Source organism: Callorhinchus milii, unplaced genomic scaffold (genome assembly GCF_018977255.1).
Source record: "Callorhinchus milii isolate IMCB2004 unplaced genomic scaffold, IMCB_Cmil_1.0 Scaffold2, whole genome shotgun sequence".
Classification (NCBI taxonomy): domain Eukaryota; kingdom Metazoa; phylum Chordata; class Chondrichthyes; order Chimaeriformes; family Callorhinchidae; genus Callorhinchus; species Callorhinchus milii.
In genome coordinates, this window is record NW_024704743.1 from 74,261,553 (window position 1) to 74,284,178 (window position 22,626).

Genomic DNA, 22,626 nt, shown 5'->3' on the forward strand with positions numbered 1-22,626 from the left:
GTAGGACTCAAACCATGCAAGTGGGGCCACACTAAGGTAGATGAGAGAGGAGAGCTGATGGAGGAGGATGGTGTGGTCAACTGTGCGAACACGGCAGAGAGATCCAGGAGGATGAGGAGGCGGGAGCCCTGTTCCTAGATAGAGAGAATATTGTTTGTGACTTTGACAAGTGCTGTCTCTGTGCTGTGCCCAGGTGAAAACCAAACTGCAGGGGCTCAAGGAGGGAGTGGAGGTAGAGGTGTGACTGGAGTTGATCTTCAACAATGTGTTCCAGGACTTTGGCAAGGAGGGGTAGGTTGAAGATGGGATGGTAGTGTGAGAGATTAGGGGGATCGAGGGGGGGTTTTTGAGGAGGGGTGTGATAACAGTGGTTTTCAGGGGGAGTGGAACAGAGCCTGAAGAGAGAGACTGGTTGACCATGTGGGCCAGCAGTGGGGAGAGAAGGGGGCGTCGAGTGATCAGCATCTGGGTGGGGAGGGGATCAAGGTAGCAGGTGGTGAACTTCATGCGGGTGATTGTGGTTGAGAGGGAGGAGAGAGAAATGGGGGCAAAGGAGTGTAAGGAGGGGCAGTGGCTGGAGCTGTGGCAGAGGAAGAAGGCGGTGCGGATAGTCTGGGTGGGGTGGAAGGGGACAGAGTTGGGGTGGGGGGGCTGGTGAGGGGGGAATGATGCAGCCAAGCAGATGTTTTCAATTTTTGAGGTGAAGAAGTCTAGAACCTCTTTGCACTTGGCGTTTGTTGGGAGGATAGAGTGAGCTTGATGGGGTGCACGGAGGAGTGATGGACGGTGGAAACAGCGTCTTTGGATTGTTGTTTGCCTCCAGGATGACTTTGGAGTAAAGGTCAGTTTTGGCCTGTGAAAGGGAGAGGCAGTACGTGCGGAGGCGCTCGAGCCACAGCTGGCAGTGAACGATCAGAGAACAGGGAGTTATAAATGGAACATGAAAGACCTTATCGTCTCAAATACTCAGGAGAGAAAGGTTATATCCATGGTTCAGGTTTGCATTACAAAGGAGCTTGATAAGCACATTTTCTTCATATTGCCTTCATATCAACTCAGCTCAAAAAAAAGTTCACAAATACACTTTTTTCAATAAATGAAACTTGCAACACGATGCAAGTTTTTTTATTCTATGAATAATTTTTTTATATAAATATACTAACACTAGGCCACGTCCATGTGTGCCTCTTCATTCCCCAACCACCCAACCAATACAATATGTCATTTTGTGCTCCACAATATATCCGGGCCTTACAGCACAGATGTAATTGCTTAAAACATATGTGGTTGCCACGTATAGCAAATAAAAATCCAACTTCTTTTCACTTTTGTCTATGTGATTTTTGGCAGATCCCATCGCTTCCAAATGTGAAACAGTGAGTAGGAAGCTGGAAATGGATTGCTCTGGACCACAACAATAAAACAACAGCTATGAAAATATCAGTGCAGGTTCTCAGCTTTATTTTGATGGCTCAAGTGTGGAGCAGTGGAGTCCGTGAACACATACTGTTTTCAAGTTAAACCTCCAAACTATAATAAACCATTTTTGGCTCTGATGCAAGGATCGTTTAAATTACAAAATATTTAAAAGGGTAATTAGAAAATGTTTCTTTGGTAGTTGGAATTTGGAATTCTCTGTCGCAAACTGTCGTTGAAGTAAATGGACTATTTTAAAGGGGGTTAGATAGATTGTTGAAAAAGTACAAATAAGTTTATGGGAAGTGAGCAAGAGTGTAAATTGACTGAGTTGTTCGTATCGAGAAATACACCAGTGCAAACCTGATGGATCAAATGACCAATTTCTGTGCTGTTTTATGATTATACAAGCTATCAGGTGTAAACGCTTAAATAGATGTGACCCCAATTTTACCATGGAGACCCCTCACCCAGGGTAGCATCCCAGAGTACTTAACCTTGGTGGAGCATGACGCTGAGCTGGGGTGAGATGACCATAGACACGATCGAAGAGGAAGGTCTTCAGGCTAACCTGAAAATGGGGAAGGAAGGGGCAAGGCAGAGGGATATAGGAAGGGTGTTCCAGAGTTTGGGGGAGTAGTGGCTGAAAGCATGGCCACTGATAATCGAACAAAGGGTTTGAGGGATAAGCAAGAGGTCAGAGCCAGTCAAGTGGAGGCAGCGGGTTGTGGATTCAGGGTAAGCAGGTCGGAGAACAGCGAGGAGAGCATTTGAATAGTCTACAAGTGGCTCCACGAGAATCCTAATGGAGGTCAGACAAAATACTGTGTTTTCTCTGTAAGCAAATAACTGTTGCTCAATATTTCTGCCCCTCTCAGCAGCGTGGTCACATCTGTGCAGTGGATTAAAGAGGTGCTATTGCTAGCGGTGCTATGCTCAAAGGGAACACTAAACAATGCCTGAGAAGTTATCCAACAAACAGTAAGAATGTAATGAACACCATGCGACCAGGGTACAGATGAAGCACAATAAATGAAAGAAGCCAGAAGTTACAGGGTTTTAGTCTATTCTAGAAAAAGCAATTACAGTTTCATTTTTGAAAAAGTGTGCCTTTCTCATTCTCCAATTCTTCCCAAGATTCTGAATCATTCAGCAATCTGCCAGGTTTTGGTGAGGCCAGAAATATTTGTGAGCCTGCGTATGGGAACTTTGTTTTTCTTCGTACCCCTCTCCTGAAGACTAATTCTCACTGAGGTGCAATCTCACAGGCAGGCCCTATGGCTCCTCACCCCAGTAGCCATTCACATTTAGAGCCTAGAGAGTGTTGGCAGTGACCACGAGCACCAGTCAGACCCAATCTCATCTTCAAGGGATAAACGCACGAGCACCCATCCTAGGGGGGCATCCACTGCATAGGAATCAGGAGTAGGATGTCAGGCTGATTATTTTTCCCTCCCTACCTCATGCACGGAGTCTAACTGTAAGGCACCCTGAAATTGTGTGCACATCTTGATGATGGGAGGGGTGTGGGGGCAGGGAGTGGGGTACTAAGCAACCCTTGTAACTGTGCGCTGCAAGGGGGGGGGAAGCCTTGGTCCCTCCACTAAAGTGGAGTGTGCAGAGGCCATCCCACCTTTCTCCCCCGCCCCACCCTCCCGGGTCTGTTGCGTCTGTAACGGGATAATAATGAGTTGCGGTTTTCTTTGTGTTGTGAGAATTGTTTGAGATGAGTGTAAATATAATATATTCTATCCACAAATAAATATATATTTTGTTTAAAAACAACTGTAGGGCCCAACTGTCTGTGTGACTGAGATCATTAACTCAGAGCGGAACAGGGATTTGAACATGGGTCCTTTAGAATCTGTGACTGTTTTTTTATGCTTGCATTTGATATAGCGCTTTTCACGTTGGGAGGACGTCCCAAAGCGCTTCACAGAACACACTGTAAAGTGAATTGACTGTATATTTGTGGGCGAATGCGGCAGCCAATTGCGCACAGCAATGTCCCACAAACAGTCGTAGATTGAAAATGACCAATTTATTATTGTTTTTGGTTTTGGAGGGATTATTATTAGGCTCTGTGTGGAGTAAGGAAACTTGCCCAAGGTTTCGCCCTCTGCCTGGAATTGAACTCAGGTCTCTCGCTTGCAAAGCGAGTGCTCTAACCACTGAGCTATAGGACTCCACAACTAGGTTATTTCACACGAGGTAACAGCTAGTTACAACTGTTTCACACTAGGTAACAGCTTTACCAACTGACAAGGGACATGCTTCAGAGCTATAGGCTGAAGTAAGTTGATTTAAAACTGAAAAAAAGCACAACAATCAACACAAATGTTTTTTTTAAACTATCATCCATTTATTGATAAACATTTGTTCTTTCCCGTTGATTACCAACACTATCATTGCTAATAACATAGCAATCAGACACAATAAATACATTTATCAAGCAATTGTCAATACCTTACACAAAATAGTTCACATTAGATCACTTTTGCCTTTTACAAATGAAGTACCGTACTGATAATTTGTAACCTGCATTGTTTACTCTAATCTTATTACAATGTCGCACTATAAACACCTACAAAGGAATGCAGAATTATTTCATCTAATCCATATGTCCTCAAACTAGCGAAACATTTGATCAAGGGTGACTGTTTGAGATTTCGTTGATCTGACACATCTGTCACATCCAGTTGACATTCATTTCAAGGCATGACCCATTGGGTGTTCCTTCCCCATTAGAATATGTGCCATGGACATTTAAATTAAAAGCAAAGAGGTAACTTCACAATCCATCAAAGGTCTTACGGTAATAGTACAGTACGATAACTGGGAGGTGAGAAAAGAAAATTTAACAAACAAGCAGGAAACCAGAGGAAGACAAGACAGACAATAATGACTTCTGTATTCTGTCACGTCATAAGTGGAATTGTCTGCACAGATACAATGGGCCAAATGGCCTCCTTTCTGTGCTGAAAATGTCTACATTTAAAATCAGACTCCCTTTTGGTGGTGTAAAAAAATCATTGAACTTGATAGTGCCTTTCACTTTGGGAGGATGTCTAAAAGCGCTTCACAGGATTTATTGTGAAGTGTAGTGACTATTGTTGTAGTTGAGCAATCCTTTCTTGTATAAATAATACATACAAATAAATAAGTTTTTTTTTAAAAAAAGTAGACTGTGTAGAATCTCGGGAAAGTTTTGCATTTCATCAAATGCTGCTTTTACTGATCACCATCTACAACCTCAGACACCCACTGGAGAACAAAAGGCAGCAAAAATGGATTCCCCTCTTCCCGACCTGGCACGACAGGATATGTAGGATATTTTCTCTTCCATTACTAATAAAATGTCTACATTAAAATGGTTGCATTTCAGTAGGTACAGACAGTATTGTCCTTTTAATTATTTCCAAGCATTATTTTTAAGGCAAATGTTGCTACTTCCGAGGGCACACACCTTCTGGCTACTGGCAATGGTTACGGTACAATTAATCTTGTACATTAAAATTATCTCTGCTGTGGCTAGATCAGCAAAAAAAACAATGAGTCACAACTGTTAACACTTCAACAACATCTTTAAATATATATGCAACATTAGCAAGGAAAGATCTCTAGCACATTTACTTTACTGAAATTTGAATATTAACCGTTAATGTGGTTGTTACTGTTAAATAGTATGCCTTTGGATCATACGAGAGGCACTTATGTAACTCTCAACAACACAGCTAGTTACTTTTTTTGGGGGGAGAGACGGGGAGTTGAAACAGATGACTCTTTTTTCCTTCTAATTCACCTCTGACACTGTTCAAAATGCATTATTCATGAACCAGGTAACCGAGATTGCAAACTGCAAATCCCTTCCATTATTTTCGTACTCTCAACATTTATACCTGACAAGCACCTTCCCCTTCTGCAGTCAATGGTATTCTCACCATTCTCATCAACTCAGCGACTCCTTAATTTAAGATGCTGTAGGCTTACATCCAGCTAACGTGTTAGGAGTCTGGCCAAAATGGTCATTACCAATGTCTCTTGTGATCTTTCACATCCAACACTGAACGGTGAACTTTATCCCACCTACGATTGGCTTTGAACCTGGGTCTCTAGAGGTAGAGCAGCACCAGAGACCACAGGCTCATCTACCTGTGTAAGAAGCCCCCCAAACAAGCCATTATTTATGAATTTAAAAATGTCACTTGACTGATCTGTTCCATTATGCAATACACGATTTTTCATTTCTAGGGCTAACAGAATATTACATTACACATTGTCAAAGCCACACAATCTATTGAAGAAAGTAAGAAATTATATTTCTTTCTTGCCCATCTTGAAATCTTGCCATTATGTGTTGCATACCAACACATTTGCAAATGGTCCAAGGAGGTTTTTATTGAAGATGCATCTTATCCAAATCAGGTATGTTGTGAAGGGTTTAACGTTTTCTATGAATGTGTAGTTCTGGTGAGGTAAGATGTACGGCATGTAAGTGTTCTCACCTTGTTCTTGTATCCACACCTCATACTTCACCTCCCTTACTTTTAAGTACTTAAGATTCCAAGGCACCTGCCATGAAACAGACAACTTTGCCTTGTGTGTGTTATGGACAGTGGCCTGGCATTCTGAACCTCTCACCTTTCCAGGATAAATTACACTACTTGACTTAACCTTTCTGACAAGAGGCTTGGACCTTACTGCCCGGATAGCACTTATAAGTGATGGGATGTCCACGTGTGTGTCCTGATAAATACGAAACAGCCACTCGGGATTTCGGCAACATAGATGGCGGGGAACTTCTGTGCTCTTTCTTATCCGCTCCTGCTCAGTTTTATCCAGGTGTTTTATTCCCCCTTGCTCCCATGACCTATCGGGAAAGGCAACAGTGTTCTCTAGCTTTGTATTCTTCCAAGCAACATACTGGAGGTCCATGCCTGGAAGATTGGCCAGGGTTTTATAAGGGGTGTAATGCTCTGGGTTAACAGCGTAAGGAAAGAGTTCAACAACCAAAGCCCCCCGCGGCAGGAAGATTGACATCACCAGTTGGGACCCGTGCATGCTGACCAGCATGGATGCCCCAGATATAAGTCGGGTGAGATCTGAAAAGGAATAGTCATCTAGAGTTATGGTAATAGTCTTCATCTGAAATTCTTGGGCAAGACCCAAGATCAGTTCAGCTTCATTTAGTATCAGCCTGTTGATTGTGCGACTGAACACAACAATATAATCCTCACTGTTCGAGTCTACAGAAGCATCTAGCTTTTGCATTAGGAATTGCGTGAACTGCCTAATTTCATTACCAGATACCAATATATTTGCCTTTGGACCCTGAGGCTGGATAAATCCGTATTGGTACCAAGTTGTCATTTTTGACAATCCAACATAAGACTTTGTAAAGCAAAGCAACTTCCCAAGGTTTTTGAGCTGCTCCCTCAAAAGAGGCTGCTTGCTGCTAAATACTTTGTAAAGCTCAAAGTGCGAGCCTTCACTCCACCCCTCCATGAAGACTAATCGTGAATTGAGGTCCAGGTCTGGGAACTGCTGCATTGTATAATAAATTGGGAGCAGATCATCATGGAAAATGTGCATGAGGTTGTCAGGGTTGAAGCGATTCATAATCAATGAAACGTCTGGCACAAAGACGGGTTTTTGCATGAATTTAAGAGCACCAACAGGAAGTTCTACAAAATTGAAGTATTGTGTGTTGTGGTCTTCTACAGAAGACATATCTAACAGCGCAGGCTGAAACCGCCGGGATCCCAAATTTGGTAGCAAAAACGAAGCGTTGCTGTGGAAGAACACAAACTCTTCAGCTTCAGTGGAGAAGCAGAGAGACTCAAATCTGCAGATGCGTTCAGTGTGTATTCTTCCCGTGCAGACCATCTTCGTGCCATCTTCCACAAGAGCTTGGAGTGCTGCATGATAGTCAATCTTGACTTGGGAGAGTTCCTGACTTTGCTGGGACAGGAGCAGCTCTTCCTCTATGAAGGCAGCGTGTTCCCACAGTGTAACGTACTTCCACAGTACAGCTGCCAGAATGGACACAAGCAGAGCATTGAATATAGCTGCTATGTTCATTCTGCACCGGCTTGGCCTATGCATGAAGAAAGAAGTCCACTTCAGAAGGAGCAAGAAGATGAGTAATCTTTCAATCAAGGGAGAAGCGAGGACCTTGAAAGCAACAAACGAGAAATTATTAGCAATAAAAAAGATTCAATTATGTATCATAGAATCTTACAGCGATGAAAGAGGCCTTTAACCTGATAAGTGTCAGCCTGGCTCAGTTTGGCAATTCACCTCAAAATTTGTATTGTGTGTTGAAGCTCCATGTCAGGACTTTGCCAGAAACATAAGCCAGCATTTCAGATGTGACCCATCAATAGAACTTGGGGCCAAACAGTTCACACTGGAAGCCTTAAGCACCTCTCTCTTCCCGAGCTGCTTTTTGAGCATTTCCAACATGTCTTGGGTTCTCCTTCCCTGCAGTTCTCAACAAGTTCAAATTACACATTTAAAGCATTACATCCTGATCCACGGATTCAAGAGTATAGTATCATTGATGGAGGGGACAGGAAGCTCCCTGAAATATAACACATAAAGGAAAAGGAAAAGCTTCTAAATCGCTGTACAGTTCATGGTTGCATCTCACAGTAATGTTTACCGCAGGCACCTTCTGAGCCAAGCAAAAATAACCTGAACTGACAGAAAGAAATGTGTGCACAAAAAGCAAAATCAATACAATTACAGAACACGCACCTCCCCCTCTCCTAAGCAGCAAGACATTTAATAAGTTTGATGCCAACACTGTCAAGGCACCTTTCTATCACTGTCCCCCATGCCCAGCTCCCAACCAACACTGACACAAAAACATTTAGCTTACCTTTTGTCAAGCACTGAAAGGATTTCCTAACAGTAAAACAAAAGCTTAACCTGTTCTGCTACAGTTATAGGTTTGTTCATCTCCAGTCAGCCCTACACTGGGTCAATATTGCAATCGGAAATGTTGAACTTGCTTTAATAGCTGTCCGATCACTACCATTATCTCAGCTGCAGTGAAGGCATATTCTTGCTCTGAGCATGCTCTGCTATGATCTCGCTCCTGCTTTTACAGCTGGCTTGCCTCAATTTGTCAGTTTCCTGAAGGTTAGTGTCACATGCAGGGTACACTGTTGCAAAGCTCCTGTGACTCCCCAAGGAGCAGTGGCTAGGTAGGGCTGAGACAAGCACAATGACAATTATTTTTAATAGCAAAAAAAAGATGTTAAAGGAGGAAAAAGAAGCTGCACATACAGCACATAACTAACCCACAGCATCATTCAGACAGTGCTAAAGATTAGTCTCTCACACTAATGGACGTGAAACACTGTCTGCCCACTAATTGTTTGTCTTTAGTATCACACAACTTGCAAAAACAAGAAAGCTGGAATGAGTTTGAGAAATGTAACCCAAACATGAATTCAAATAACAAGGCTGTTTGTTAATCTAAACTACATTCCTTAATTGCTGTTTGTGGGACACATAAATAGCTTCCATGTTTGACAACCAAAGCAGGTACAATACTTAACAGTAATCGAGTGCGGCACTTTCTTACACGGTTCTATTCCTGCCTGTGCCATCACTATATTTCCATTTGCCCTGCCGTGGGGGCTTCTCATCCTATGCCCCCATCCCAGGGCTCTATCCCTGGTCCTCTCCTATTCCTCATCTATATGCTTTCCTTTGGCCACATCTTCTGTAAGCGTGGGGTTAGCTTCCACGTGTACCCTGATGATACCCAACTCACTGAACTCAATTCTGTGTCCGTTGCTTTCGGATTTCCAGCTTGTTTATCTGACATCAAGTCCTGGATGAGTCGCACCTCGGCAGCTGAATGTCAACAAGTCTGAAGTCATCTTTCTTATATTCCAGTTCATATCCTCCGCTCTACTCACTTGATTTATTGCTTACTACCCATTCCCTTTGCTCTATTATTGGTGGTCATGCTTTCAGGCCCCACCCCCACCTCTTTCCTCTGTCCCCCTGTGTGTCAACCTCAGTGCAGAGCCAGGTTTTGTAACTGGGGGGAGGACGGGACGATGGGTGACATCACCTTCCTCTCCACGCTGTCTCTGCTGCCGCTCTCCACACCACCTCATATCTCCTGCTCCATCTCTCTTCCAGTCACTCCGCACTGCGTCTTCTCTCATAATATGCTTGAAAAGGCACTGTACATATATAGACTGCCAGGGGGGGCAGTTATTCCAATTCTTCAAATAAAATTGGTCATTCACATCATTGCTATTTGTGGAACATTGCTGTGTGCATATTGGCTGCCACATTCACCCACAAAAACAGTCACTACAGTATATCCTGTGAAATGCTTTGAGACATTCTCCGGATGCCATACCAAATTTAAAGATTATTGGAAATGATTAACAGTATAAAACTACTTTGCCTTGCCACCTCTTTGACTGCCTTCATAAAAAACTGACCGTCTGGTTTACTCTAAATCTCTCATTTCCTTGTTTGCTACCACTACACGTGAAGCCTTTGAGCCTTTTTTGTCTGAAAGGTGCTATATAAATGCAAGTTGTTATAATGAATTATTATAAATAGAGTATCCCGATAAAAGTTATTACTTGTTTCATCTGTAGTCTTTGTTACATATATGATTTGCAGTCGGCTACTTCCATCCTTAGATTACTTGCAACAATTTATTTTCGTGTCATTCAACTTGAGTCATGAAGATACTAGATACTAATTCTTCTCACATGGTTTTATATCCTTCTAACTGAATTGAAAGGTGCATTGGGTGGAATGTAAACATTGCCTTTACCTTTGTGCATCAGCCTGGCTCAGCTGGTAACTTTCTTGCCCCTGCGTCAGAAGCTTGTGGGTTCAAACCTCACATAGGGACACAAACTCATAATCTGGGTTGACATTATAATGCAGAACTGAGGTAGTAGTGCTGCTCTGTCAATACTGCTGTAATTCGGAAGAGATGTTGAGCCAAGTTGTCATATGCTCATTTTGTAACCCATGGACATTAAAGATCCCACAACAACAATTTGCATTTATATAGCTCAGAACTATTCAAAAAGAGAATAAGAGTTTCTCCTGGCCAACAGTCCTCCAGATATAGAAACATGGATATATTCAGCATAAAAGGAGACCAATCGGACTTCATAACCCCAGAGAAACAACATCACTTCAATCCCCCCTCCTTACCTTACCCCCACATCCATTCAAGCCCCTTTCTTTGTTATTCACCTCATTGCTGTTTTGGGGATCTTGCCTATAAAAACTGTGTCTACAACTGACAGCAATTACCTGTGCAGGCCTCAGAGATATTTTGACATCATAAGATTCAATAAAAAATTAAGTTCTTTCTACATGCTTTCTTCCAGATGGGCCTACCTTGAACGCTCCCCCTCAATGTCCGTTAGACCTGTGGCCATTCTTCAGTTCGTGTTGGAAGGGTATTTCATTTAAATGGTTAGCCCTAGAGATTGCAAACTCAAATTTGCCCAGGCTCCTTTCTTAGTTGAACCCTTCATCCAGGTATTAATCTGGTGCAATTCCAACAATACAGCAGCAGTCTCCCCAGTTCTGCATTGTAGGCTTATGAGCTTGTATCCCAATTTGAGGTTGGAACCCGCAACCTTCTGACCCAGAGCAAGCTTGCTGCCAACTGAGCCAGGTGAATTGTCAGTGGACCCACTCGAAGCCCGAATTTCATCCTGATAGTGGGGCATCCAGAAATGAACAATACTCCACAAATGAGATCTAACCAGTTCACTGCACAGCTACAGCAACAATCTTTGATATTCTACAGCTCTACAGTTCAGTATCCCATTAGTATTTGGATTGTTTTCTGTACCTGTGAACACTCTCTGCCTGGCCACCGTGCCTCTCGCTGCTGATAAGAATTGAGAGCCAGCTTGTACTTTGGTACGCAGAAGCATTAAACCTAGGTTAATAATTTCCCTTATTGACAGAGTGTTCTTAGCATTCCATAAATGTTGTCTTCAGGATTTTATTGTTTAGAATGGTGGTTATGTTTTACAGAGGAAATCTAACAACCACAGAAGTTTATACACGTTTCCTGGTGCCTGGTAAACAGCATCACTTCCAAACAGGGCTGGAGTCGATATGTTCATATTCTGTTTGACAATTTTAAAACACAATTAAGATTGCAATGATTACGTGGTTAATGTGAAAAGGACAAATTCCTCCATTTCAGGAATTATTAACCATAGAAATCTTTGACAAAACAGGCCATTTGACCCATTGTATTAATGACTACATTTACTCCTCTAACAAAGTCACCTGTTCATCCTAACCGCTGCTCTTTTCCCCACATAGCCTCGAACATCCTGCCTCCATGTTTGCTTATATAATTCTCTTTTCAATGTCCCAATTCCTAGATTTTTTTATCCAGTTGCAAGCTTTTCAAACTCATCACTGATTACTAAACACCATTATGTGGCTGAGTCTGCTCATGTGCTAATCTGCCAATGTAAATACCTTATGCAGCATCTAATAATAATAATCCTTGCATTTGATATAGCGCTTTTCACGTCGAGAGGACGTCCCAAAGCGCTTCACAGAACACACTGTAAAGTGAATTGACTGTATATTTGTGGGCGAACGCGGCAGCCAATTGCGCACAGCAATGTCCCACAAACAGTCGTAGATTGAAAATGACCAATTTATTATTGTTTTTGGTTTTGGAGGGATAATTATTAGGCTCTGTGTGGAGTAAGGAAACTTGCCCAAGGTTTCGCCCTGCCTGGAATTGAACTCGGGTCTCTCAGGTCTCTCGCTTGCAAAGCGAATGCTCTAACCACTGAGCTACAGGACTCCACTGAATACACATCATAGAAAAGGGTTTCCATTTTTGTGAGGCTCAGTATTTAACACGTTTTCTCTTCAGTTCCCATAACAGGTTCAGTTCCCATAACAGGCGCAGTAAAATTGCTATCAAAGGTAAATAAATCCTTTAAAGGGCACGCATCAGGTTTTCCTTTGGTGAATTATTCATTTAGCATGTAAATAGCAGATGGTACAGGCTAACTGTGATAACATAGTCCTCTGGTCTAATATCTCAGCAGCCAAGTTACAACAAAGCACAAAAAGATGGCTGGCATGTCGCTGCTGAGATCACTTTAGTTAGATTAGAAGATCAGCCATGATTGAATGGCGGGGCAGGCTCGAAGGGCCGAATGGCCTACTCCTGCTCCTACATGTTATGTTACGTTACTTCCTTTATGAATTGATATTATCTGTACATGTAATAATGTCAGCGGCAACCCCATGACCAAGGCGTCAGCTATATTATCGGGCTTGAAGCTCGTTACTCAATGCCAGAAGGCAGGTGTACCGAATGGAAGCTTTACTGAATGCAACTGTATCTACAACAGGCACAGCAGTAAAGTTTACTGGTGCACCTGTTATGGGTACAGTTCCATTCAGTAGAGCAAGCATCTACAGAAGAGCAGGACTTGAAGGCCTGCCCTGCGAACATTCAAACATTATAGGGACTGTACAGTCAGACTACAGACCGACTGACAACAGACACAAGCCCCAATTGACTGAAGCCAGACTAGGACTTACTTTAGACAGACTGACTACAAACACAGGTACCGACTCACTATAGACACAGACTGACTCCAGTACATTAAAACATGAGGGTCTAAAACACAAAGGAGGAAACATTCCTGGGTGTGACAATTTTAAAAATAGTCTGAGCCACTAAATCCTACCCAAACAAAACTGGAAGGATAAAGTTAGAAGACTTTTGAAAGACCATTGCTTCACTGCTCTCGAAATTCGATTCACATCAAGTGTGAACGAAACTGTTAAGGTTATAGAAATGCAGCTACTATAACTTTGTATTTAGTTTTTCTGCAACTTGATTTTATTTCTTTTATTCGATCCTTTATATTCCTCAATGTAAAATCTTCATAGTGGATCACTGAATAAGTTACAATTGGAAAAGAAAATTGATGAGATCTCACTGATATTTTCACCTACTGTAAACAAGCCTGAGAAACAAAATCCCATGTGAGTGTCTGGTGTTGGCTATTTTACTTACGAGAGCAGAGTGTGCCTCAGAGACTCGAGGGAAGCTGGGTGAGGCTGAGATTGTTAGCCACCAGCTTAAGTAGTTGGCCCGACTTGAAAGGTGCTATATAAATTTGTTATATTTACTGTTGTAAGTGGAATATAGAGGGTATTTGATAAAGATGAATATAGTTTTAAAGATACAAAATAGCAACACTAGTTGTTAAGATTTTGTTTTAAAAGTTATGAGCATGCAGAATTTTGGAATACAGTCTTAAATCTTAGAAGACAGTTTTCGTAGTTCCCGAGAAGAACAACAGGTGGTGGGGAGGAAAATAAATTGAAGTTGGTTGTTCAAAATGTTGCGCAATCTTATATTTTAAGAGAGTGGTTTTAACTAAAAAGCTTAAAATCCTTCATCGCTCACTGTTCCATATAAATTGAGTTTGAGGATTCAACCCAGTTCCTTATGGGACGGACACACAACACAACACACAAGTCTAAATCCAATTTAAAATGGTTAATGTGGGAAACAGAAACGTCCCAAACGCAACCGAAACCCTCGTACATGCGTTTGTCCCGTTTGGATTACTCCCAACGCAATTCTCGCCGGTCTCCCAGCTCCACCATTCACAAGATGCAGCTCATTCAAATTTCTGCCGCCCGCTTACTGACCCGTACTCTGTACCCACATCTCACCAGTTCTGGCCAGGCTCCACTGGCTCCCCATCACCAAACAGATCGTCTTCAAGTCCATTCACTCCCTGGCACCTCCCTACCTCTCCAACCTCCTCACTCCCCAATCCACCATCCAGTGCCTCCGCTCGACTGGCACCGGCCTCCTGCTCATCCCTCGTACCCTCCGCCCCACCACTGGAGGTTGTGCTTTTAGCCACTGTGCCCCAAAACTCTGGAACACTCTCTCTCAATCCCTCCACTTTGCCCCCTCTCTCCCCTCTTTCAAGTTCTGCCTGAAGACTTTCCTGTTCGACCATGCTTACAGCCACCTCCGACCTCCCCTCAGCTCGGAGTCAGGCTCTGCCACTGTTAAGCCCTCTGAGACGCTACCCTACTTGGAGGGTGCTATATAATTGCGAGTTGTTGTGGTTGTTGTACCACTGCTGGCACAGAGGGTGCTCTTTGGAGATTAGGATACAAGTAGCTTTACTCTGCATCTAAGACACATTATACAATATTTTCACAAGGAGCAATCCTTAGATAATTTCCAGGAACTACTTCGCTTAATATACTTGCAGACATTCAGTGCTGGCTGACACCTCAGGACAATCATCTCCCTGGGCCCCAGGGAGAGCAGTGCTCAAGACCACTTGGTTACAGACTCTCTAAAGAAGCATCTACAATGCACGTATTCCCAAAGTATCGGTGGGTATTATCAAAGTATTGATAAAGCACCCGTAACCTCTACACATGCTGTGGTGTGTGAAGCAGGTGCTCGCTCTATCAATGCCCACTGATACCAAGAAAAATACTAATCTACCATAATCTTATGTTTGTTGGTCTCTATCTCCCCAAACAGGGCTTTCATACTAATTTGGTCACTAGATGCACTATATTGTCTCGATCTGTAAGCCAAGGAGCCTTTAAAAAAGTTAGGTAGGAGAGAAGATCAAATTTTATAGTTCACTGTCTTTGTCTTAAAGGTTTAGCCAAGATATTGAATTCCATAGACACGCTCCCAATATACAGAACAACAACAACAACATTACATTTGTATGGCACCTTTCACATCGGGAGGATGTCCCAAGGCACTGGACAATCAGGGTTTCAGACCGAGCTGAGGATCAGGATCGGGGAGAGGGAGGGCAGGTGGGGAGAAGGAGGGTGACCGAAGTTCACGGTCGAAAAAGAGGGTCTTGAGACTGGTCTTGAAGGAGGCAAGAGAGGAGGTGAGGTGGAGGAACGGCGTGATGGAGTTCCAGAGAGTGGGGGAAGAGTGGCTGAAGGCCCACCCGCCAATGGTGGGGCGGGTGAGGCGGGGGACATGAAGCAGGCCGGAGACCGCTGAGCGGAGGGAGCGGGCAGCTTGGTAAGGGGTTAGGAGAACGCAGAGGTAGGGCGGAGCAAGGCCGTGGAGGGTTTTAAAAGTGAGGACCAGGATCTTGAACTGTATCCTCTGCGTAATGGGAAGCCAGTGGAGTCAGGCGAGGTTGGGGGTGATGGGGTCGCGGAGCCTAGTGTAGGAGAGGACACAGGCTGCAGAGTTCTGGTTGATCTGCAGCCTATGGAGGGAGGAGTTGGGGAGGCCGACAAGCAGGGAGTTTGTGTAATTGAGCCTGGATGTTATGAAAGCATGTATGAGGGTCTCAACGTCCTGCGGTATGAGACAGTGGCGGAGCCGGGCGATGTTGCGGAGATGGGGAAGGTCAGAGCGGGTGATGGTACAGATACGGGGTAGAAAGGACAGTTGAGGGACAATAGAGATTCAAAGCCATCAATTTCCTAGAATCTCTTTCCAGCACTTACTCTTTCGTAACCTAGTTACACCTGGAAAAAAAGGAACAATTGATATCATTTGATCATCATCACTGATACCAGCAAGTCTGCAACAAGACAAGTCGAAGGTGAATCGTGGTGTGGGCGTGGACTGATGATGAACTGTGATTCAACCAAAACGTGATTTTGATTGAAAGTAAAAAAAGTCCTGCAGTCACCAAGCTTATTAGATCAATTGGTCAAGATGCTGAGGATCAAGAAACATGGTGTCAGTCTGGCTCAGATGGTAGCATTCTCTCCTCAAAGTCAGAAAATTATGGGTTAAGACCCCATATCGGGATTTTGAGCTCACAGTCTTGGCTGACATACCACCTGAGAGAACGTTGCATTCTCAGAGGTGCGATCCTTCAGATGAGACTTTAAAACTAGGACATGTTTATCTGTTCAGGTGGATGTTAAAAATCCCAAGACAATATTCAAAAAGAGAAGAGAGTTTCTCCCGGTCTCCTAGCCAACAATCATCCAGTGTAAATCCAGCTTCAATATGGCTCAATATGGTGCTATATCAAATGCAAGGCTTACTGCAACAACAACTTGCATTTATATAGCGCACCTCACTCAGGGTAGAGTTCCAGAGCACTTGATAGCGGCGTAGCACGATGCCGAGCCGGGGGGAGGGGGAGGTGACCATAGGAAGTCTTCAGGTGCGACTTAAAGATCGGGAAGGAAGGGGCAAGGCGGAGGGATCGAGGAAGAGTGTTCCAGAGTTTTGCGGTGTAGTGGCTAAAAGTGTGGCCAAGAATGGTGGAACGGAGGGCACATGGGACACGCAGAAGGCCAGAGCCAGTCGACCGAAGGGAGGGGATTGTGGGTTGGGGGGTAAGCAAGTCGGAGAGGTAGGGAGGTGCCAGGGCATAAAGGGATTTGAAAGCATGAGGACATGAGTGTGAGGATCTTGAAATTGATCTGTTCGGCGATAGGGGGCCAGTGGAGCCTGGCTTAGAACTGGTGAAATGGGGGTACCGTGTTTAGTACGGGTGGAGCTTTGGATCAGCTGGATCCTGTGCGTGGTGGAGCTGGGGAGACCAGCAAAAAGGGCATTTGAGAAGTTGAGCCAGAAGGTGACAAATGCATGGACGAGGATTTCGGCTACGTCAACGCAGGCAGGTAATGGGAGTCCACAGCTGTTCCTCAACTCATTAAACTGTGGAATCCCTTACCCAGACAGCATCAGCAAGGACCACACAACGGACTGCCCCAGCCTCGATAAAACACTCACTCAAATGAAGAAGAGCGGAGGCATTGTCTCATACAATATTACCCGCTGCCAATAATGAGAAAAATAATTCTACTAGAATGACTGTACTGTATTATGACAGACTGCCACAAGGAAACCTTCAATGGGACACTCTCAAATCAAGAAGAACAAAGGCCTGGCCACACGACTAACACTCTGAATAGGGCACACAAATCCTGGCTGAACAACTGAACAACCCCAATGTACATGAAAGATAGATAAATGAATAAAGAATTTACTTCTGTCCATTTTTTCAGGAAGAGGTAGGATGTTCAGTAATGTGCACTTTTCAGAAAAATAATCACCACTCTACTAATGTTAATTTAAATTCTGAAATAAGAATAAAGGTTAATCTGAAGAAAAAATAAACGGATTCCATATCCTTACCTTGATTAAAACTAAACTTGCTAACCAATACAGTAAATACTGCGAAGAACATTTTCATCCACAATCCCTGGGAGAAAATAGCGCAAACAGACATTTACGAATGCTTTGCAGGAATTCCTGCTGTTGTGCATCTGTCTTGAGGAGTTGCTTTCAAACGTATAGTAAAATGAAGACTAGACCAGGATTAACTGTGGATTACAAAGGGATTTATCGGACTTTCATTCTACAAGAACTTCAAGAATTTGATGCTGATGCTGATCTACCCTCGTGAACCTGACCTCTCTCCATGAACCTGACTTCTCATCAGCTCCCACTAAAACAGCAAGATGCTAACCTGGCTCTTGCAGCGCTTCTCATTTAAAATCAGTGTCAAGAGGCAAACACACTTGACAGCAGACAGCAGCAGTCAGTGAAAAGGTCAATGCAGTTCTTAAAATTGCAGCTTAATCACTTCACTGAATGTAACGCAAGTACAGCACACAACCTGAAATTCTGATACCAATATTTCAAACAGATTATGAAACGGTCTACTGTAAACAATGAAAATAAACTGTTGATTTCCTGAATATTTTATGTGAAAGGCACTACATAAATGCAAGTTATTAATATCACTAATAAAAGTACCACTTGGCCACAGTTGGCACATGTGGTGTTTGTGGCTCAAATTTCCCCTCTCCCAAGTCACTATTACTGTCTGCACCACAAATAGCCAGTCCTGTACTATTGCAGGTTCTCAAGAGATTCCTGTGCTGACTTCCATCTCCTCATCCGAGGCATGGTCAACCACTTCCTCTCCTCTCTGGGATGTCTTTGCGACGTAAAGGGCATTATACAAGTGTAATTTGCTGTTGACTGACTCTTCCTCTGATTGTGGGGTGACCACCTTCAGGAATGTGGGTTCCAGGAATCCTTCCCTCTCTGGTACGTAATGAGAGTCCACAGCTATTCCTCGAACTCAAAGAGCTCAATTAAGACCTACAGAATCCCCTGACTACCCCCCAACCAAGAAGAGAGGAAAGGAGAACATGGGGAAGATACCGATTGTCAATGGGACAGAAGTGCTGAACAAGTATACTATCATTAATAATGCTACCTTCTGAGATAAGATCTGTATTTCATATAGATAGGTTACATTTTGAGGAACATTAAGTGTTGTTGTGACTGTGCTATTGAAACCTCTGTTCTCAGATGTGAAGGGAGAGGACATGGTCTGCAGAACATAGGAACAATTGAAGCTTCTGGAGAGTGGAGAGAGGGAGGCCGATGAGGAGACTGCTGTGAAGGTGAGGAAATCATGGATAAGATTCTCAGTAGTGGTGGGAGGGCAGGAGGTGGGCTATGTTGTAAAGCCTTCAATGAACAAGATAATGTCATTGTCTGCCCTGCAATCATCCAGGTCTGTATAATTCCAGTTCTCACCTTGTTGCAGAAGTGGGGCAGCCTTCATTGACCAAGATGATGTGGGCTTTGAAACTCAGCTAAAGTACTACACTCTGGCTCACGTTGTAGACTGATGGATTGAGAGCCAGAGGCACATCGGTGCTGACAAGAACTCAGCAACATGGCTTTAGCGTTTTTGATGATGAGCTGCAGAAAGCTGTGACTCATCCAGAGCTTCATGTCACACAGGCAATCAGACAAAACAGCAACAGTGGTGGAACAGAGAGGAGAGGTGGAGTTTCAGCAGCAAACACATGGAAACTAACTGCTAGAGAAATAGCCAGTGGTTAAAAGCCTAATGCGCCCAAGTGCACCCACATTTTCTTACTCACGGTATTAATGAGATGTTGAGAAGTGATTGAAAGGGTCCAAAACATTAAATGCCATTTTGTAGCGGGGTCAGCAGTCTAAAGTGCAAGTAGCAGTAAACGCTACAGGTGAAACCATGCAATGAAATTACAAGATATCTGGGAACCCTGATTAGTCATGCTGAAAACCACTACTCCCACTACGTCTGTACAATTTACAATCACTCTGCAGCTGAGACAACTTGTAGAAAGATTCCACAGTTGAATTATCTTGTAGTAATCTACCTAAACGCTGACTTCAAATTAAACTGTAATGTAAATGAGATCCACCACTCATCCTTGATGTTCTACAAAATAAAATCTGCTAAATGATAGCAAACTGGTTCATTTATCAACACTACAGGACATGAAACCCATTGTCTGACTTCCAACTAAAAAGCGTTTTCTTATTTCGTAAACCACCAAGTATAAGTCACTCATCAGATTCCCACTTCAGTCATCCCAGGAATGTGGGAGGAAAATCCTGTTGCAGGAGGCTTGGGCAGAGCGACATGTAGGTGCATTGTCCCAAGTGTAAGCTTAGTCTGAAAGCCATGGGGTTTAGAGTTGCCGTTTTCTCTGTGGATTCAGTTTTCCTTTCCTATTCCCTGTGGCATTTCTTTGTTCTTCCCTTTTGTCACTATCGTCACTTCTGTGTTTTACCTTTTCATGACCCAATGCTGCTCAACCCCTGATATAAGCTGAACATGTTTCTACAAAATAGCTACTGAAATTCCCAGAGGAAATATGCATAATCTCATAGAACTCTTGAGAATCTTGGCAGCCACTTGTGTAATTTCCAATGCCGCCAAAAATGTATTTAAAAAACTGTTTTCGCTCTGGTTGTACAAATCATCCTTTTGCATTTGATTCTAAGTGACATTCAGATATAGAAGGCCTCCTGGTCTTCTCTAAATTCCTGGTATCTGTCCTAAACTTGCTCTTCACGACTCACTCAACCTCTGCTCCCCTGTCCTGCTGCTTTGGCGTATAGTTATGTGGAGAAGAGTTGAAAAGATGGACCTGTTTTCACTGGAGCAAAGAAAGTTGGGAGGAGGGGATCTCACAAAGCTTTTCAAAATTGGAATGGGACAAGAGTAGATGAGTTGATAACTTCAGAAAAAACTTCAATTTTCTATGACTAGAAAATTGCATCTTACGAAAATATTGTTCAGCGCTTACTTTCTCAATTACGTGTAGTACTTTATATATTGAGATATGGTCTTCTCTGAGATATCTCTTTTCAAGGCTGGCAAGTGTTATCTTATAATTCTAATTCATCCTTGCATTTCATATAGTCTTGTTCATGTTGGGAGGATGATGCAAAATGCTTCACAGTAAAATGTAGTGACTGTGTTTTTGTAGCAGCCAATTTTCATACAGCAATATCCCACAAACAAACAGGAACTGAATGACCAAATTTATCCAGGGGATTGCTGGCCAGGACACTGGGAGAAACTCCCTTCTCTTCTTAAATGTCCACCTAAACAGGCAGATGGGACCTCAGTTTAACGTCTCATCCAAAGGACCACTTATAACATTGCAGGTCTCTCCCAGCACTATATTGAAATATCAATCTAGATTGTGAGTTCAAAATCCTCATGCGAGGCGTGAACACAAAGCCTTCTGTCTCAGAGGTAAGAGTACTACCAACCGAGCTAATCTGACACCTAAATCTGATCTTTTCTCTTTGCTTTCCTTAGCATTGCCTTTAGGGTTTGTGCACAATCTTCTTATGTTATGGCAAGCAGAGCTGTACAACAAAAACTTGCAATTATATAGCACCCTTTAGCAGGGTAGCGTCTCAGACTCTTTAACCGTACTGGAGTTTGATACTTTACCTAGGGAGAAAGGGGAGGTGACTGTAGGCACAATGGAAGAGGAAATTCTTCAGAAGTGATTTAAAGATGGGCAAAGAGGGGGCAAGGCAGAGGGACTGAGGCAGCGAATTCCAGAGGGTTGGGGCATAATAGCTGAAAGCAGGGCTGCCGATGGTGAAGTGGAAGGGTTGAGGGATGTGCAGAATGTCCAGGCCAAGCAGAAACCAGGTGGGTAATGGAGTGGGGTGTGAGCAGGTCGGTGAGGTAGGGAGATGCCATGGCATGAAGTGATTTGTAGATGAGTGTGAGGATCTTGAAATTGATCTGTTCTGTGACATGGAACCAGTGGAGCCTGGCAAGGACTGGGGTGGTGGGGGTGCAGGTTTGGTACAGGCGAGGAGATACAGCATGATCAGAGTATTGAGTATCGGTAAATTGGCAAAGGGAATAGATAATTGTTTCAAAACATTTATTGCTCCAAGATTTTCCAATGATTGATACACTAACAGACCTTGCTCAAGGTGAGCTTAGCATGGGAAAAATTGCATTAAAAAATGCATTACACTCAAACCGGATACATTTACAATCTCTCAAATCACAACATACAAATAGTGTAGGATATCTCTTCAAGAAGTAAAGGACAATTAGGAAAGAGCCAATAAATAATGACAGGCAGTACAAAAGGACACTGGGAGTAGGACAAATGGGTGTGGTTATGGTTATGGATTGGATTGCATTGCCCTGAGTTGAGAAGAAAGAAGTTCACTAAAACACCTGGGTTTTGGATTGAGAATCATTACAAATAGTGTTTTAATTCCCTTTTCCTGTCTGCACGTTTTCATCCTTTCACCCCAGATGAATGGAAATCAGAATTTGAGAGTAAGGAGCAATCTGACAAAGGTGGTTTAAAGCAACGAGGATCATTGACAAGCGAGGCAGGGATAGGGATCTAAAGGAAAGGGGGCATAATCATCAAAATAGAGCCACCCAGTGAAGACATTTTATCACACAAGCTGGTGAGAATATGCAATGCACTGTCCCAGAAGGCTGTAAATGCAGAATCAATTGGCCTGCCTAATAGGAGATAAGACAGATAACTTGGGAGGAAAGGGATATCGGGAACTGGGTTTGGTAGATAGACCATGAGCTAATACATAAGCTTGATGACCTATTTCATTCAAAAGATGTGTCTAAGATTGAGTCCTAGGGAAATGTACATGTAAAAAAAATTAACTAATTGAATAAGAAGTGGGTGATATATTTGTATATTCTTCACATTGCTGTGAATAATTGTATGGAAACTACAACAAGCATTAAAATGTTGAAGCTCTGTACTGTGTTTCTATAATAATCCATACGTTTGATAAAGCGCCTCATTACTTCTTTGAGACGTCTCAAAGCGCTTCACAGAATATAC

General features: G+C 43.1%; 1 protein-coding gene across 1 annotated transcript; it reads right to left on the reverse strand.

Annotated features, from left to right (window-relative positions):
• Positions 1–3,756: 3,756 nt before the first annotated feature.
• Positions 3,757–7,579, reverse strand: pomgnt2 (protein O-linked mannose N-acetylglucosaminyltransferase 2 (beta 1,4-)). The gene has a single exon (XM_042332577.1). It carries the CDS (start codon positions 7,519–7,521, stop codon positions 5,767–5,769), a length of 1,755 nt encoding a protein of 584 aa, XP_042188511.1. The 5' UTR covers positions 7,522–7,579; the 3' UTR covers positions 3,757–5,766.
• Between the last annotated feature and the right edge of the window lie 15,047 nt (positions 7,580–22,626).

Coding starts and splice junctions, on each gene's coding strand:
- pomgnt2 (XM_042332577.1), bottom strand. CDS start 7,521: ATGCATAGGCCAAGCCGGTGCAGAATGAACATAGCAGCTATATTCAAT.